A 13,642-nucleotide genomic window follows, 5' to 3' on the forward strand; every position below is an offset into this window, starting at 1 on the left:
ATCAGCTTCAACACTCTCAGTGAAGTCTTCAATAACTGCAATGACATCTTGCTGTGGGGTTTTGTCATTAAGAGTCCAAAGCTGGTCATTAACAAACCTTCCCTGCAATCATAGACCGCTGTGCTAGCTCAGGCATGGCACTGAACTGGGAAGCTGGGTTGGCACACAGAGTTGCTAAAATCATGGTTTTCTCTAGCATGGAAGATATTCTTGGGGAGAAGGAAAACAGGCTTTGAAGCTATTTATTTTACATTTCTTACAGAAGTGATTCACCTCCTGACATTTTTTGGGATGGGCATGTGATGATGATGATGATGATGATGATAGGGTAATGATAGGACCAGGACTTGTGATTTTCATTAGGAATTTTCATTCTCATAGGGAAACTTCATTTATCAGTTCAGGTCAGTACTTTCCATGCAACTCAGTCTTAGAGGGTTACCTAGAGTTTAAATGACTTGCCCAGCGTCACACAGCTGGTATGGTAAAGACGCAAAACTTAAACCCAGTTTTTCCTGGCTTCAAGGACAGCTTTCTATCCACTAGACCAGGCTGCTTTGATAATAGTGATAACTGGTCATAGTATAGTGTTCTAAGGTTTGCAAAGTACCTTGCATATATTATCTCCTTTGTCCCTCACAACCATAAGCATCACAAAAATCACTCTTCCCATTTTACATAAGAAAAGAAAGTTCAGATCGGTTGAGGGGTTTGCTCAGTCACATGGCTAATAAGAATTTAAGGCAAGATTTGAGAATATTTCTTAAGGACTGCAGGTCTAGCATTCTACTGTTATACTAGATGGCCACTACACACTTACAATTCAATTCAGTGGGCATATATCGCACACCTACTATGTGTAAGACACTACCATAGGCACTAGGGGACATGCAGACAAATAAGACAACAGCCCTACCAAGTCAGTTCTGTTATTATCCCCATTTGTCAACCCAGAAAGGTGATCTAGTATAATGATTACATTACAACAAAGGGCATCCCATCCTCAAGAATTCAAAACGTCTAAATTTAACATCTGCTTTGTGTCTAAGGATACCGTGAAGGAGACCAACTAGAAGTGGGGGTCCTTGTAATGGTAAGGACTTCTTACTCATCAGATGCCCCCCATGCCAATTCATGCCCAAATAAATGTTTAAACAGATGACCCCATTTAGCCTTACCATTCTGTCTTCCTCTAGTCATTTTGGTACATAAGTATTTCCACCAAGTCCTAAGTTTAAATCCTTTTTATACTATAATACCATGCCATATTATCCTAATGTATTGAGAAATCCCCTCCATTATTAATATATTTATCCAAATGCCCGACTCAATTTCCACAAAGACTGTTAAATTATTGGAGGGGGCAGAGAAGGGAAGCATAGAAAAGGGAAATTCCAAATTATTTCTCTGGTGTGCCTCTCTCCCCTTTCGCCCCACCATCCCATATAATCCCTTTGATACAGCAAGGAGGCAGTATGTCCTAATACCTAGGACATCTGTACTCATTCTCTAAATACACATATCCAAGTGAGTGCAGATATGGCTCTCTGGAAGAGCCATCTGGTTTCCCCCAATCCATTCAATCTCCCCTTAGGCCTAGATCTTCTTCCAAGAAATTCCACCCCCAAGGAAAGAGTTACTTTCTAGAGACCAAAAAAAAAAAAAAATCCTGGCCCAGTCTCAACAACTCCTTCACTTTACAATGGTGCACAGATCCATATAAAGTTCCCAAGAGAATCAAGGGTCAGTGTAGGGTTTAGAAAGAAGTTAAGAGCATTATGATCTTTCTTTTAAGGAACTTAAAGGTTTAACAATGCCAGTTATTGTGAAGAACAGGCCAGATATTCACATGACAAAGCTATCCCAGGCACCCACTTGCCAGATTATTGCTTCTCCTGCCAACATTTTGACTTTTTATCCAGCCTGGCAACCCTTTCAACAATAATAATGGAGTGGGGCATTGCTGCTCCCTTCTCTACAGAACTCCTACTGTAAAAAGCTATAGGGCCAACATTATGACATCCATGGTGAGCTTCCTCATGAAGCCATACATTTATTGAGGCCTGTGCTGTATCAAAGATGTTTTGCCCCTAAATGAGAGTAAAAGCAAAATGCTGAGACCCACAAATACTTGGGAGAACATCATGCCCACTCTAACTCAGGGAAAAGAATTTGGAAAAATGACAAGGTTGCATTTGTAAAGAAGGCACAGATGCCAAAGACAATAACTTGAAGGTGATCTATCTATCCTCAAACTTGTGAATTTTTTATGTCTAGACATTCATAGACTATTCAAATATACTTATGTAACACAGAGAACATAACCTGATCCAAAACTGATCTCTTTTCATTTTTTTTAAAAAGAAAATGGATTTTTTTATTCCCTTTTCCCCAAAAGAAATGGAGACATCAGCTTACTCTTTTACTGCTCTGTTAAGTGCAGTAGAATTTTCTCTAATGAGAGAGACAAGACCTCCAGGAGAACGTCATTGATTCAACTCTAGTGTCATTATGAGCCCATCTTTATATGTGATGATGGGAGGAACGATTTGTTCACGGAAATCACAGAACCATCATCCATCTGACTCCCTGGATTTTGGCTAGACTCTCACCTACAGTGTTCCTGCTAATGTCTTATTTGGCTGGTTATTATTTTTAATTGTTCACCTGGTGCTTTTTACTTATGGAATTCGTGCCAATCATTATCATCAGCTATGCCTTAAGGGAGCTTTGTGAAGGAAGCAAGTCTGTGCAGCCCTGTTTTACAGATGAGAAACAGTACCAGGATATGTGCATCTCAGCCAAGGTCACAGAGCAAGGTGGTCCCTCACATCCAGGCTATTTATCTGTGTCAGAGATTAGGCCAAGACTAGGAGAGAGCTATGAATAAAGACCCTGTACACTATAAAATGAAACTCCTCCACTAACATCATCCTCTGATGTCTCAGTATGAATGACCCCTGGTAGAGAAATTCCCTCCAACAGCATAGAAAATGACAAGTTTATGACCTAAAAGATAAATCCTAGGAAGTTGTCTGGGATACATAGTGACTTGTCTAGGATCATACGTAAGTGTCAGAGGTAAGATCTGAACTAGTTCTTCCTGACTCTAGTAGGACTCTGTCTACTTTAATCCACTTCCTTTTTAAGACATTAATGGGGTTTTTTTTAATAGTACCTGTTCCCTGTCTCCTGGACCTCTATAGACTTTCCTAGTTCCCACATCACCTATAACATCATTCACTTTTAATGCTAACCTTCAGAGTTACTATTTCATAGCAAAATATGATCAGTTTGTGCTTCAGCAAACCCCTTTATTTGCACTGAAAACTTGAAAGGCTTTATATTACTGATTAAATAACTTTATATAGTAATAAAACATTTGTTCCTGATTAACACCAAGAGTGGCACAAGACTAGAGGCAAACAGATTCAATTTGTCCAGCTTTATCAGTAGTAGCTAGGTAATAAACATTTATTAAGCACCTACTGTGTACCAGGTACTGTGCTAAGTCATTTCCTTCCCTCTACAAACTGGAACTGGTGATAATCTATGATGTATCAAGCTCTCACAAAAACCCACAGGATAACCAGAAATGAATAAACTATTAGGAGCAGTGGAAGAAGTCCAACATAAGAACACTTTACGTCTGGTTACCAATGAAGAGAATTCAGGGGAATTTAATCATCAGAAGACATTAATATTTTAAAACACAATGCCTAGTTCTGACCTGGCAAGAACTGTTTTCTTCCTGAGTTAACCAGTCATTCCTTTAAATAAAAATATTCATTGTCATTCTAAAGCTTACTGCTCTAATATTTAATTAAAAGGACCTTTTCATTGTCTATCTGTCAGGCTATGTCTTGGCATGTAGGTTATTAAAATATGCAAACAAATATGTGAGTGGGTAAATGATAATCTTTGGGGATTTTCTCACCTTCGGGATCGGTTTCACAAAATAAATTCAACAGGTGTTCATTTTCTATTTGATTCTATTCTAGGAGATTGAAGATAGACTAAAATGACTCATCTTCCTTCTTCCCAAATACTTCTTTCTAATCACATTGCTTTATACTGATTTACATGAATTTCAGCTTCAAAAATCATTGGTCTTTGCTGAATGCAAATAGGCACATAGGAAAATTATATTAAGTTTGCACAATTGATCTTTCATCATTTCAAATGGTACCTTTGTACAGTTCCTGTATCGTCTGTCTGAAATACTCCCAGCGTTGAGTGTCATCAAGTGGAGCAGGGTCACCCTGGGGAAACCCATTCTCGGTGATGTAAATTACAGGGTTATTATACGTATCCTAGAACAAGAGAGCAGAAGTTTTATTCTGAACAGATGTAAAAAAAGCTCATAAAATCAGGTGCATTACCCTCTATCTTCTCTTATCTACAACCCCCAAACTAGTTTTCATCAAATTGCACTGACCCTATTAACTTAATTTTCCACGAGCTGACCTTTTATGACTAACAATGGAAAAGCAAAATTGTGCAAATATCCATGAAGACAGTGAAATGACTCTTACTTTAATGAGAAGACTGAAATATCTTCCCTGCATCAGCATCTGCTTAGTGTAACTACTCCTTAACCCCTTGGTGCTGCCAGCAGCTGCATCCCCTGTAACCCCACAGGAGGGGTCCTGATGACTGACAAGTTGAAATGTTCATTTCAGCTCGGTTATGTGCCATCCGGTATAAATGAAAGTGTCTGATTCTTGTAATACTTATAATCACTTTCAGAGCTCACAGTCATAACACCTTTGAAGTCATTTCCAACGACTCTTTGGATTATGAAAACTTCTATTTGACCTATAAAATTTGTACTGGTTGATTCCACACTTATCTATCAGTCTAAAAACATTGCCCAATCACCTGCTATATGTTAGGCACTGAGGATGCCAAAAGTCAACCAGTGCCTGTCCTCAAGCAGCTTTTATAATCTACTACCTTCAATATTTTGTTATGATCATCTTAGAAATAGGTTGTAAAAAATACGTGTACCTGCTTGAAGCAAATACTTTCATTTATCTCCCCTACCCTTGCATCACTAAATAGGTGTGCACACCACCTTCCCCCCACAGGAAGAAAAAACCATGTACAAGAACTTTCTTCCAGACCCATAACCTGGTTTTCTGTGTCTATGTTATATCAAGCTATACTTAACAATAAAAACAACTTTACTACCAGGCGAGAAGTTGAATAAATAGAATTTATGCTCCTTGAGGGAAGGGATCTGTTTTTGTTTTGGGCTGCTGCCTTTCCCACAGGAGGTACTTAATGACTTTGCTGTTTTGGATTGGAAAAGATTGGATTCGTTATCACTCTCTTTCTCATTACCTTACTGTCATTCCTAACTGACATGAGATCTAAACTTTTGCTCTTTGGGTTCAAGATCTTAGTCCCAATTGACCTCCCTCCACATGGCTTTTACCTTTCTTTGTGCAACTATAGTCAGAAAACCTACTTGTTTTCCACCTGATTTTCTCTCAAGCCAACACCTATATCACACAAGGGTGTATGAATATGTACATATATACAAATGTGTACATATTTACCTTAATGTATTTCAAGAGTTTTCGAATACCCCATGGGACTACATAGATCCAAGAGCTTGCTTGTGAACATGGCCAGGATGGATCAGGAAGTAGGTCAGTTCCTATATCCTTGAGGAGAGACTTGAGTTCTTCCTCTGAATTCTCATGGTGTTTTGCTAAGCGAGTTGTGTAGTATTGTACAGCAAAAAAATCAGCAGAGCCTTTGATCATCCTCTTTTCTTCTTCTGTGAACTCAGGGAGTCTTGACGATGGATAACCTTGCTTTTTACTAATGGCAGCAACCCAGGACTTCAGGACAGTGGGATAATCACCATCAATAAATATAGGTTTTGCAAATAAATCTAGGGCCAAGGCCATGACCCTTTTTGCAGCTTTCTGGTCAGCTAAGGATGTAGGATTGGCTGGTTCTATCCAGGGGGAGAACAATGCTATGGACACCTGACCATTTTGCTTTTTCCTGAACAAAGAATCATAACTGTGCCAGGCTTTGGCATGAGCTCTGATAATATTATGAGCTGCCTGATAAGCTCCGGTTCCAGGGTTAGGGACACCTGGAGCAAATTTACCTAATTCATAAGCACACAGAGCAAGGGTATTGGGTTCATTTATAGTGATCCACAGTTTGACCCGATCCCCAAAAGTGCCAAAACAAAATTGGGCATATGCATCAAAAACTTCAACAATTGCCTCAGTTTTCCAGCCCCCTTGATCTTCTAAATGTTGGGGCAAATCAAAGTGATACAGAACTACCACAGGTATAACGCCATTTGCTAATAGGTCATTTATCATCTTGTTGTAATAATCAATTCCTAAAAGAAAAAAAAAAGATTAAAAAAAAGTAGTGATTGGTTTTGAAAGACTAGAAATGAATAGGGGAAAAAAATCATTTAAAATATTCCTGGGTTAAATTCTAAGACAATTGTAATTCAAAACAATTCATTCTCTGTGCAATAGAATAAAGGTAGCTCTATACCTGATATGGACATTGTTATTCTGAGTACCTTTTTATATCTCCCTAATATTTGTGGAAACCTATCCATAAGCTACAGCCTGAAGATTTCTTGTGTTAACTTAGAGTGGGGGTGTAATGAGCCAAAGAGAAAGTGATATTTTGGGGATTTTGTTGTTGTTGTCCAGTCATTTTCAGTCATGTCCAAATCATGACCCCATTTGAGGTTTTCTTGGCAAAGAAAATTGTCCTTCTTGAGCTCATTTTTTTTTCAGAGGAGGAAACTGAGGCAAACAGTGTTAACTGACTTGTCCAGGGTCAAAAAGCTATTAAGTGTTTTAGGCTGGACTTGAACTCAGGTCCTTCTGACTCAGGTCTAGCACTCTATCCACTAAACCACCTAACTGCTCCTTATTATTGGGGAAGCCATCAGGATAGAACCTGTTTCACATAAGCCCGAAGTCTGAGGCACTGGATTGATTAACACTTATCTGATCATACAGTATAGTTTGTCTCCCACCCACCAATAGAATATAAGCTTTCTGAGGCCAGGGAATTTCATTTTTTGTCTTTGTACCCCTACTGTCTAGCTCAGTGACTTGCACACAGTAGTTCCCTGACAAATATTTGTTGAATTAAATTGAATTAGTCTAAACAAGTTTTTTTTTTGGGGGGGGGGGTTGTTTTGTTTTTACAAACTCACTCCTTGCGATCATCTGAAGACAAGGACAGAGAGGCAACATGGCATAGGCCAAAAATAAAAAAAAAGAAAACATTGGATTTGGAAGTGGAAGATGGAAGGTTAAGTTTTGACAGTCACTTTATCATCTACAACTTATCTCTACTTTGCAAGCCACTTAATGTGTCTGGGTCTGAATCTCCTCTTTCAAATAGAGATAAATGAGATGGTCCCTAAGACCCATTCCAGTTCTAAATCTTGGGTTTATAAGAAGGGTGAAGGTCCTCCCTGTACCTGGAATACCCTCCTAAACCATTCTTGCTATTTCCCTTCTGTTATTTCTTTACCCATCTTTTACTGCCCAGCTCAGATAATATCTCCTCTAAAGTCCCCTAGTCAGTTATGATCTTCCCCTCAGAGCTTACATAGGATTTTGCAGGTTCCTCTCTAATATAATTATTATATAATTAATATAATAATATATTATATATTAGTTTACATCATAGTTATCTATGTGTATCTCATATCTATCTACTAGTCTTTAAGATACAAGAGGGCAGAAACAGTCTTCTGTACTTTGAATTCCTCCCCCCATCACCACCAGGACCAAGCCTCCAAATTGAAAAACAAGACTGAATATACATAATAATACATATATTGGTAACCAGCCTGTTGACTGTAAATTCTTATCCTTTGATGAATTGCAGGTAAATAAAATATTCAATGGAAGTCACATTCTTACTTCTAAGTTGTTCCAAGCAACAAGCTATCTGGTAGTCAATAATTTACTTCACAGTGTTGAGCATTTTACTTCTGGAGAGTAAAGCTTCCTCATCCTGGATCAGAAGAGGAATTGTGGTCTGGGACCATGACAGGAGGGAATTGGGGCTTATGAATTATTCTGCAACTTTTAAAATTCAGTACTGTAGAAATTCTTTCATATGACTGAGGACTGAGAAAGAAATGCTCTGAATTTCTTTTCAAGGCTGCTATAGGTAATATTGATAAATGTGTAAATGACTCTTGAGTCTTCTATTTCTGTGATACAGAAATAAATTGCCAAAGGGCTCTATACTTATATCTTGGGGCTAGTACAATTTGGTTACAAATACATTTTTTAATAAATACATTTTGTAAAACAAATATCTTGTTGTTTATAGGTCTAGAATGGGGGAAAAGAAAACATCAATGGAAGACAAGATCCCGGACCCCACTTCAGACAATTCAATATTCAATCATTCAGGACAGAGAACGATCCATTATTCTCTTATTAAAGATTTCCCAAGATAGAGATTCTCTAATCTCTTTCTGTAGCCCATTGGTCAATAAAATCTCTCTGGCTTTAATTCAAGCCCATATCTTGTTTTATACTCTTTGAGCTTGAAGAATAACCAAACTGTGATTTTCTCAAGGGGGTTGGGAAGGAGCAGAGGGAAGAGTCAGCAAATAGTCAGTGTATGTCACCTTGATATCATGGAGAAAGGAAGACTTAGTTTCAAGTCTTTGTTTGACATGTGCTAGCCATGACTACGGACAAATTAGCTGATCTTCAGAGGGCCAGGCAATTCTCTAAAATAAAAGTTATGAAAAAATTGCTGATCTGTATCTGTGGAGGAAATTTCAACACTGAAAAAAATTACAGGTCTGGACCCCCAACCCACCTCCCCCAAAACCTTATAAGCATCTTCATTGTACATTGACAGTCATTAGCCATCATTAGGCTTTTAGGTGTAGCTGATGGTGCATTGGATAGATCACTAGGCTTGGAGTCAGAAAGACTTGAGTTCAAATGTGACCTGAGATAGTAGGCATGTGACCCTGGACAAGTCACTTAACGTCTATTTGCCTTGGTTTCTTCAACTATAAAATGAAATTGTAAGAAAGCATTTAGCACAGTGCCCAGTACATGCAAGGTATTATATAAGCTTACTCCCTTTCCTTTTATTCTCCAACCTTTGTTCAAAGGATCCATATCCTATTACTTTAATCATCTTTGTCACTAAAAGCCCATGTAACAAATTGCTGGCTGGCCACATCTCACTGCTGCTTGTAGCAAGGATGGCCCGCATTGAGTGAGAAGCTAGACTAAATGATCTCTAAGGTAGTTTCCTGCTCTAAGGTTCTATGAGTCTAAGATTTTGATTCTGAGTTGTTTTTTTTAATGTTAATATGTGATTCCATTTTTCTAGGGAATTACTAGAAACCTTGAGTGGACTTAAAAATAAATTTTAATAGGGTCCATGTTAAAATGCACTATAAATGTCAGGATACACAGAAACATGTGAGGCCAGTAAGGAAAAAAAAAAAGAAGTCCAGCATCTTCTTAAGCCCTTAAAACTTGACATTTGCAAGAGAAAAGCATGCGGAACAATTCCATTTCAAGAAATCTCCTTCAAGTCCCAAAAGACAGGATTTTACAGGTTTCCAAACCAGTAGTCAATCATCTATGGGGGATCCTTGGAAAGCCTAGTACTTCTGGGCTTTCTTATTCTTCCCATGTTCTTTGAGAAAATGTTTATTAAAAAGATGATGGCCTTTTCTGAGCTGTACCATTCCAATTTCTTCAACAGATCACTGCCCAGGAGAAGTGAGCTCCTGCTTATTGAAAACTAGCTAATCTGAACCTAAGCCAAAATTGGTCTTACTCAGTACAAAGTGTTTAAGATTAATCAGGCAACTTTTTGGAAACTGGGGTCAAACCCCCAAAAGCTAAGTCCTTAAGTCATTTAGACTTAAGTCTGTTGTCATTTAGAATGTTCCAGCTAAAATATGATCTCCCTCTCTCTCTCTCTCTCTCTCTCTCTCTCTCTCTCTCTCTCTCTCTCTCTCTCTCTCTCTCTCTTTCTCAGGACTATCTGCTTAGCTTTCTCTACAACTCACTTCATGACTTGTAGCATAGTCACTGGTGTACATATCTTTCCTCCCTACTAAACAGTAAACCTCTTCAGGACAGGTACTGTATTTTATTTCATTTTTCTGTACGCAGAACCTTCTATACAGGAGGTGGTAATTGAAAACATGTTAAATTGAATTTGTTGTTGAATTGTCACCAACAAAAGTATCACCTGTCTTCAATGTTTCCAATTACACCAGAAACAATCCACATTTCACCCATTCATTCATTCAACAACAATTTACTATGCACTAACTGCATGTGGATGGAATGCTGAGCCTGGAGTCAGGAAGACTCATCTTCCTCAGTTCAAATCCAGCATCAGATACTTACTAGACCCTGGGCAAGTCCCTTAACCTCATTTGCCTCAGTTTCTTCACATGTAAAATGAGATGGAGAAGGACATGGCAACTTCATGTATCTTTGTCAAGAAAACCCCAAATGGGCTAATGAAGAGTCAGATACAGCTGAAAAGACTGAACAACAAACTGCATGCAAAACTCTAATGGTAGGTGAAAAAGTGACATATAAATGATGGGGACATCATCCATGACTTCAGGGAGCTTTTGATATTAGCAAGGGAAACAGGACACATTATAGTATATCGTGTGCCTCCTTTCCTCTAATCCTTTTTGCATTCCTTGTCTGCTGATCAAGTAGCACAGTACGTACATGTGCATGCCTATACAGATACATACATGTATCTATCTATCTACTGAGATTGAATCCTATGTTGGACATGTTAGCAATGTGACCTTGGATAAATCACTTAACCCTCTTCCTGCCTCAGCCTCCTCATTTATAAAATAGGAATGATGATATTACCTCCTTCACAGGGTTGTTGTAAGGATCAAATTACTTTGCATGTATAAAGCATTATATAAATTCTTGTTATTATATATACATATATATAAATGCATATAGATAATGAATAATTCTACTGAACACTCTTCACCTGGAAGGTCTTGAAGATATGAATACCATCTTCTACTTCACCTAGCCTATGACTGAATTAATGGATTTTAAAATTCAACAAACAGATCTGTGTGCAGGTCATGTGCTAGGGCATAGTCTAGTGGATAAGATAAACAGAGTTTAGCTCATGCCCTCATGGATTCTCCTGCTTAAAGAGGGGCAGAGATAGACTGAGGAGAGGAGAATGGGACATGGCATATAAAAGCATGTTAAATCTATACAAAGGTATATAAAAAGTGTTACATGAGATCCAAGAGGAGAAAGGCAATTCTCAAGTGGGAGGGCTCAGAAGACAGCATGGTAAAATCAAAGAATGCTGTCTTAGAGTCTGATGACCCGGGTTCAATCCTGCCTCTTACACTTAATACCTATATGAACTTGGACCACTCATCTCATCTCCTGTGATTCAGTTTCCCTATATCTGAAATGGGGATAGAGGTGGAGAGGTGGAATATATGATCTGTAAGATCCTTCCACCTCTAGATTTAAAATATTTTAATGAAGCAGAAAAGGTTTTTTGTTTTTTTTTTTCGAAAAATCTGTGACTCAATTAGAGTTTTAGAAGATGGGTAGGAATTTGAGATGGGGTGGAGGCAGGAAAAGGAATTGGGCTTGATGGACAAATAAGTTGTTGGGTTGTACTTTGTTTTTTGTGTTTTTGTTTTTTAATTCTTAAGGTGACCATCTGTAACAATGAGACAGAAGCTGAAAGTATTATTAGGTCAAGAATTTGCCTAATTTCAGTTCAATGGTTAAGGTCCTTTGGAAAGCAAATAGAAGCCTTGCTAATCACTTTATCATTTTGGATCAAGGCTACCCTTTCTAAGAGTTAGCTCAGGATTTGGAAGTACTTAAGAGTACTTCCATTTCAGAATATCAGGGCTGTAATCACCTTGTATAAAAATGATCCTCTAAATTCAAAATCTCTCAATTGTGCCAACAGGCATCATTACCATAGCATCAAAATGCTGAGGTCTGAGGTAAGATAATTTACTCCACAAGAAGAAGTTATTTAAAGGAAAGGTTCTACAGATGGACAGTGTGAAATGCTAAGTAAGAGCAGTAGATGGGCTCTATAAATAACCTAGTACTTTTAACAGATAAACCACTTATTGCTATAAATCAAGCAATTACTACCTAACTTTAATTCCCACTTAAATTTATAACAGCTTAAGTTATGCATGCCTTTTTTGTAGCTCCACACAATTCTAAGCAACTCAAAACCATTTCATGTCATCTCTTTGAAATGTACCAAGGGCTGATAACCAAATAGCACCTTAAGTAAACAAAATCCTTATTCCAACCTCTAAGAAGGAAATATTCAAGGAGCCTAGAATATTAACTAGGCAACTAATTCGAGCCCATTAAAAAAAAAATCTCCCATAATCAGCTCCCCCCTCCCACCCAAAACTTGCAGTTTCAGAGCTGCACTGCAGAAGAGCACACTGGATTAATTATGCCAGACTGCAGCAATAACCTTGAATTAAAGCTGCAACCTTCTATTTTTAAGAAACAATTGCCTTTCTGGTTGATGAAACCTGTCGTCCCATCAGGTAACAGACGTGACCAGGAAAGAGAAAAGCGATAATGAGTCAATCCAAGCTGTTTGATACATTTCAGATCTTCCTCCCACAGAGTATAGCTGCCACAAGCTACATCAGCAGTCTGGTTCCTGAAAACTCGATCTCCTCCCTGATGGGTGAATGTGTCCCAGACATTAGGGCCTTTTCCATCTGCATCCCAGCCTCCTGATTAAAAAAGGAAACAGAATTTGGTTACACTTATGACATCAAGAAGCATGTACTGAATGTAAATATTTATCATCAAAAACCACAGCAGGTTTCTATGGGACCTTAGTACCTTGTATTGTACTTATACATATGTGTGTTATGTACAATAAGGGGTGGGGATGGGGGGAAGAGAGAGAGAAGAACATTGAAAACAGAAGTTTCCATTGACTTGGAGTTGGGAGAGGCTAGGATTCAATTGTGAGCTATGTGGCCATGGTCAAGCCATTTCCTCACCTAACTCAAGTGAAGATCCAATGAGATATTGTAGCTAAAATACTCTGAAAACCTGAAAGTATTAGTTAAACATATATATGCTAGTTATCATAATAATGTCAGTTGTCTTGATACATTCACACCCTCGTTATATCTATTGTCTGTATTTGAAAAGCATTCTGATAGTGAATAACAAATTGTTGTATGATACTATGCCCACCGTACTTTCAAAGGTTCATCATTTGACTGCAGAACATGCAGAGGTCCCACCAGAGTATGGTGGAAAAAGTGTCGATTAGGGTTGATATTGAGTTCTAATCTTAGCTCACTTAATAACTGTTGGTTAAGTTCTTCTGCTTCTATGGACCTCAACTTTCTCATTTGTAAAATTAGGTGATTGAACTAGGTCTCAATAGGTCACATTTATGTTGTGCTATATATATTGCATTATTACTATCTCTGTTACTTTAGGCAAAGAACTTAACCTCCATGAGCCTCAGTTTTCTCATCTGCAAAATATGGGTACTGTATTCAATGCACTCTAATGTCCCTTCCAGCTCTAAATCTATGATTCGTATA

General features: G+C 38.1%; 1 protein-coding gene across 2 annotated transcripts in view; it reads right to left on the reverse strand.

The window, feature by feature from the left end:
* Positions 1–13,642, reverse strand: part of LOC138146920 (cytosolic beta-glucosidase-like) — a 114,915-nt gene that overhangs the window by 78,254 nt on the left and 23,019 nt on the right. The window contains exons 2-4 of one of the 2 annotated variants that reach the window (XM_069069085.1): positions 12,581–12,808; positions 5,565–6,373; positions 4,190–4,313 (exon numbers count right to left, since the gene is read on the reverse strand). In XM_069069085.1, coding sequence (XP_068925186.1) covers positions 4,190–4,313; positions 5,565–6,373; positions 12,581–12,808 — 1,161 coding nt within the window. Of the gene's footprint in view, positions 1–4,189; positions 4,314–5,564; positions 6,374–12,556; positions 12,809–13,642 lie in introns of both variants that reach the window. The other variant, XM_069069081.1, reaches the window with a different exon arrangement.

Source organism: Petaurus breviceps, unplaced genomic scaffold (genome assembly GCF_028583685.1).
Source record: "Petaurus breviceps papuanus isolate PSGF00001 unplaced genomic scaffold, PetGlider_PUasm1.0 140, whole genome shotgun sequence".
Taxonomy (NCBI): Eukaryota; Metazoa; Chordata; class Mammalia; order Diprotodontia; family Petauridae; genus Petaurus; species Petaurus breviceps.